General features: G+C 32.8%; 1 protein-coding gene across 1 annotated transcript in view; it reads right to left on the minus strand.

Annotated features, from left to right (window-relative positions):
- Positions 1-802: 802 nt before the first annotated feature.
- The window catches only part of LOC105623297 (potassium/sodium hyperpolarization-activated cyclic nucleotide-gated channel 1-like), a 14909-nt gene continuing 10061 nt past the window's right edge, over positions 803-5650 (minus strand). Inside the window, exon 6 of the mRNA XM_012204695.1 lies at positions 803-1081. Within this exon, the coding sequence (XP_012060085.1) occupies positions 803-1081 (279 nt within the window). The remainder of the gene's footprint in view (positions 1082-5650) is intronic.

Genomic DNA, 5650 nt, shown 5'->3' on the forward strand with positions numbered 1-5650 from the left:
CAATCGCTTGTGATCCGCCATTCTTGTGATTCGTATGGCAAGCGTTAGTCTTGTAAACCTGTAAAATCTGTTCGCAGCGTTAATTCTATCACAACATTGAGTCCACCTAGATCAGAAATTCCCAAACCAGGGGATGTCTTCGTACAAATAAGAATTTCTAGATTAGAGAAAAAAAAGCAATTTTTGGCGCGAAGAAATAAAATAATTTTTTAAATAAATAAATAAGCTATTGTATCTTTATCCTATTGTTTCATTACAAATGTAAACATACTTAAGAATTTAGATTAAAAAAAAGAGAATGCGACGCTCACAAGTGTGGGAACTCCGAACGACGATGCTCGAATAATAAACCGAATGCTGTAAATGAGCCAGATTTTCGATAATTGTTATTAATTTACGCTACCCTGCAAAGATGAAAGGTAATCGTTCAGTCTCTGTATATACAGGTTCGTTGAAGCTCGAGAAATCCAAATCGAAAATCTCTAAAAACCCGAGAAACGTATGACGTGGAATTTCTCTTCAATTAACTGAATCACATTCTGAAAGAGCTAGAATTCGTGTGCAGATATGCATGAATGAAGGAAAGAAGAAATCATGTTGCAAAAAAAAGATGAAATTCTGCATCGAATTTTTTTTTATAGTCGTGATTGTTTTATTCATAAAGAAATCGGCTCTCATGCGTTTCTCTGGTTCTTGCGAATCTCGCAAGATCCGCAAACAGCGTCCTGAGCATCCCAATCGATGAGAAACTCGGGACGATGCCTCGTGCTCGAATGCGTTGCTCTCGGAAACGAAATATTCGCTACTGTTGATAAGCCGGGGTGAAGTACTGGGTGCCAGGAGGTGCTCGGTAGCCCGGATAGCTGCTGTTCAGGGCGTGTTGCGCGAAGAAACCGCTATAGTCCTTGTGCACTCGACGAGGCCTAAAAGCAGGGCCCTTTGCGAGCTCTATCCTGGCACGGTTCTCCGCCTCGAATTGGGCCTTCACGGACGCCGGCGGCCACTTCAAATCTCCTCGCATATTGCCTGTCGCTGGAGCTTTTGTTGCTGCGGGTTGGGCCTGGTACACCGGTGCTGGTGCCTGTGAAGCAAGACCGAATCCCAGATAGAACACAGAGTTATAATTAAGTCATAATGATATCACAGAATGTCGTCATCACATCATTTGATACTTAAAAATGAATACGATGAGATGTTCTAATGATATTATTATAATTTCTGTTATTTCTATTCTGTTATTTGAAATAAAAGCTAGATTGGAATGGCAAACGAAAAATGGCAAATGTCGAGTAAACTCAAACTTTTATATCCGCGTTTTTTTTGAGAATACTTTTATTTTGCCCTTTTATGCTGAAAAATTTAATGTATTGATAATACATTACTTTAAAAAAAGCTTTTTTTAAAAAAAGAAAAATATATGCCATAAAAAAGATATCAAATATTACATTTTTCTTACTAAAAATCGAATATGACGTTCTAAACATCTCTCTTTATTGTGTTTGATTTCGACTGTTATAGATATAAGACGCCATGGAACAAGTTAAGTAATATATATATATATATATATATATATGATGCAGTCTCCGTAATTTGTAAATATCGGAGACATTGTAACAATACGTAATTAATCTGATTCATTGTGTTTTATCAGCAGTCAAACTCAAAGCAGAGTGTTTATCTCATGGCTAATTGGAAGAGGCTGGATACTTGTTAAACTCCCTTACAATGATTTCTTTCCCTTGGAACGCTACATAAAGTCTCCAAACGATATGGCCAACATACGTTAATTAGCAAATATTATACACGTACATGATACACATCATTATCCAAATATAAACCAATATTTGTATTGTAAATCAATATTTAGCAAATGTGTACAAAGGTATCGCGTAAATTGATCATATCGTTTATTTGTAAGTGCCTACCAGACGACGCCAGAAAGCAAAACAATAAATCACGATAACGTCAAAATGACATTAAAATAAAAAGGAAATGATTGAAAAATGACTTTTAATGGAATTATTTTGATATAAGGACTTGTTCTACTTGGCATATTGCACACAGGCAATATAATAGCGTTCGAGCAGCGCAAAAAAAAAACGTATTGAGAAATCAATATTGAAACGTATCAATAACATTGATGTAATAGCTGACCATGAACAAAATATAAACAGAGCTGTGTTTTGCAAATCCAGTATAAATGTACGGAATTTTGTGAACGACTATATATCGTCGCCGCGGCGCGTCGTAACGAAAGGGTTGAGGAGTCGAGTATTCAGGATTGTAAACTGTGTATGTATACATCGATATACACATTAATGCCAATTAATGTACATATACGATGCAGTCTCTGTATGTGGAAATTTCGGAGACATTGTAACAATATATGTGTAAATTAATTAGTAAAAACTGATTATATTCTATCAGAAATTTAACTCAAATACAAAGCAGTATTTATCTCATTATTAATTGGAAGGCTATTAACCTCTTTCGCTACAATGATTCTTCTCCCCTGAAATGTTCTCGCTATACAAAGACGTCTCTAAACGATACGGCTAACATATATTAACATCGGGAAATATCATACATAATGATATATGTATTTTGCGCGCGGATAGTTTTAGCGTTCGGACAGCGCAAAAAAGAAACGTATCGAGACACGAAATGAAATAAAGCAATATTGAGCAATATTGGCATAAACATAGAATCAGGGCATAAACAAAATATAGACAGAGCTGTATTTTGCAAGTTCAGAACAAATGTACGGAATTTTATAGTGAGCGATTATCCCAATAAGAAATGGACAATGGAATCGATGTCAGTTTGACATTTCCATTGATAATTCGACGAATCGATATCGATGCCAATTCCATTGTCATTTCTCATTGGGATATATTAGATGTAGTAAAAAGAAATCCATTATTTTTGCATGAAATTGAATGGAAAAATAATGGATTTCTTTTTACTACACCTAATACATAGTTGCTCATCTCTGCGTAGTCGCCGCGTCATAGTGATAAAAGGATTGAAGGATTGAGTATTCAGGTAAACTGTAAAATATACACATTAATGCCACCCCACGAATATCGAAGAAGGCATGAGAAGGAATTAGGAAGCATGAAAAGACATATTAATTATCACGTACAATGAATAAAATATATTAAGAGACATGTATATTATTCTTTGTTTTAGCAAGTGCATTCAGAATCTTTATACATATCAAAGCGACTTATAACAAATAAATATTGCACAAATAAAAATCGAGAAGATTTTTGATCAATAATAAACGTATGAATATTATGTTGTTATATAAATATTTAATTATTTTATATAAATTATATCACATTACATTTTGACTATATTATAATTATGATAGAATGATAATTTCTTCAAATATATGTATAACAATAGATGTAACAATGTAATAAGCAATGAATGTAAAAATCGAAAAAAATCTTAAACTTCAGGATTTGACATCTTTCCCTATTGTATATCTTAGTACGAGATACGTTCATTTTTACATCGCGATGTGGAAATGTAAAAAGTCTAAACGCAAATAATCGTTTGTTATATCTATTATTAGAGAAAACTGTCAGCAGAAACCGTTGGGATGTAAACGGTGATAAATACATTGACGTTAATTACATATAATAATGATAATGAGCACAAAGAATCGATTTATTAGCAGTTATCCGACTTTGATGTATTTATGCGTATATAATAATCGCGTTAATTATACACGGAGTTCACGGAGACGCTACGCTTTCGGTTCAATGAACCAGCAGATAATATTGATTTAATTTGTTAAAGAGATACTTAGACAAGTGACAACCAAGCGAATAAACAGCTATTTGAATTCGTAAATGAATAATGTACATAAATAATTCTGTTACAATAATAAATGTAGATTAAGACTAATTACGGTAATTACCTTAATATTTATCAATGTAAATAGATCAAGTTCTCTTTATTTCTTGACAATTAATGAAATTCTTTACTGAGCTCTTTGACAAGCAATTTATAACATTTTTCCCGTGACAATACTTTTAGCATAAAATTTATAATCTCATGTGAGATTTTGTACATATATACATGTGCCATGATCATAGTTCAAATAATATCGAATTTTTACTTACTGAATAAATATAACGCATAATAATATATACACGTATTTATAGCTAAATTTTGTCACGATGGATGTATCTGTCTCGTGTAGAGTTCGTGCAGATAAAAAAAAAATGGATAACCCGTGCGGAAACTGCGGAGAGACGAGAAAGATATAACATAATTCCCTTCGGCCCTTCGGCCAATTGTCCAGGATTGCTCTCCATATACGGTTTCCGCGCAGTTTATTGTTTTTAATCTGCGAGTTCGTACACGAGATAGATACGTTATGACAAAATTGCCTAGAGGACACTATCCTAAGCTCCGCCTTTCTGTATTGCTGCTATCCTTGCCTGAACAAACATACGAAGCATGAGAGTTGATTGATAGCATGCTCGAGGTTGCAACACAAATTCGCGATAATCGACACTATTTCCCCTAAACGCCCAGAACTATCGCAAAAATATTTATTACATTTGAGCTAACAAGCGCATAGCTTATCGCATGTATCGTTTTTATCTTTAACGCACCCTTTACTCATCCTAAGTCTGAGAACTATCGAATATCAATGAAATCTTTGAAATTATACTGCTTAGAAATTTAATTACATATTTGATAAGATATCTTCATAGATACATTTGACAACATATACATTCAACAAGCAGTGAACGTTCGATGAATGTATTATTTCAGACGCGAGTAGAAATTCGTGTCAGAAAATTCCATCGTCTTAAACGATTAAAAATCGAAGCAATTTTTTTTTTAATATATATATTTGTCAATGTAACAGAATTCAATCTCCTACCTTATTATATTAACAATTCAAATATAGCTTTCATTCATCTAAAGTATATCTTTTTAAAATTCGAAGTACAGTTACATTACAACTGCAATTTTTTTATAGTTATGTCTCATATAAGATGCAAACAAGATTGAAAACAAAATTGGAAAATCAAGTGACGCGGTATCGTATTATATATTCGTGCCACTACGATATAAATTCGTTATCACATTTTCCCGAGTTTTAATATCGATAAACTTTTGATTAAAATTACTTAGAAACTAAAACCGCAAAAATCTAACAATACTTTTATGACGTAGTGCCAGCGCGATTTTTTTATTGCACCAGTCCAAATAAAATTGATTGATAATCTGAAGATCGAATCTTGAAAAGGGACCCTCGCATAGGGACCGACCACTTCAGATTTTTTTAATTATAGATTTTCAGTTCAGATTTTTTCACTTATAAACGCATACATATAAAGCGTTTTATTCATCAAACTGCTTTCATAATGCCTTTATTCAAATAATATTATATATTAAAATGAGCAATAAGTGTACACTAATGTACATGAATGTTTAATAATTATCGATGTACGCAAAAGAGAAATAGAGTGAGTGAGTGAGTGAGAGAGAGAAAGAGAGAGAGAGAGAGAGAAAAGTTGATTAATTTATTGAGCATTTATTTTAATTTTAGTTCTCTGCTTTATTTTTTATTTTTTTGTTTCTTGTTTTTTATTGTTGTTTTTATTTATTTTTATTTTAT

This window comes from Atta cephalotes (genome assembly GCF_000143395.1).
Source record: "Atta cephalotes unplaced genomic scaffold scaffold00055, whole genome shotgun sequence".
In the NCBI taxonomy this organism is placed as follows: Eukaryota; Metazoa; Arthropoda; class Insecta; order Hymenoptera; family Formicidae; genus Atta; species Atta cephalotes.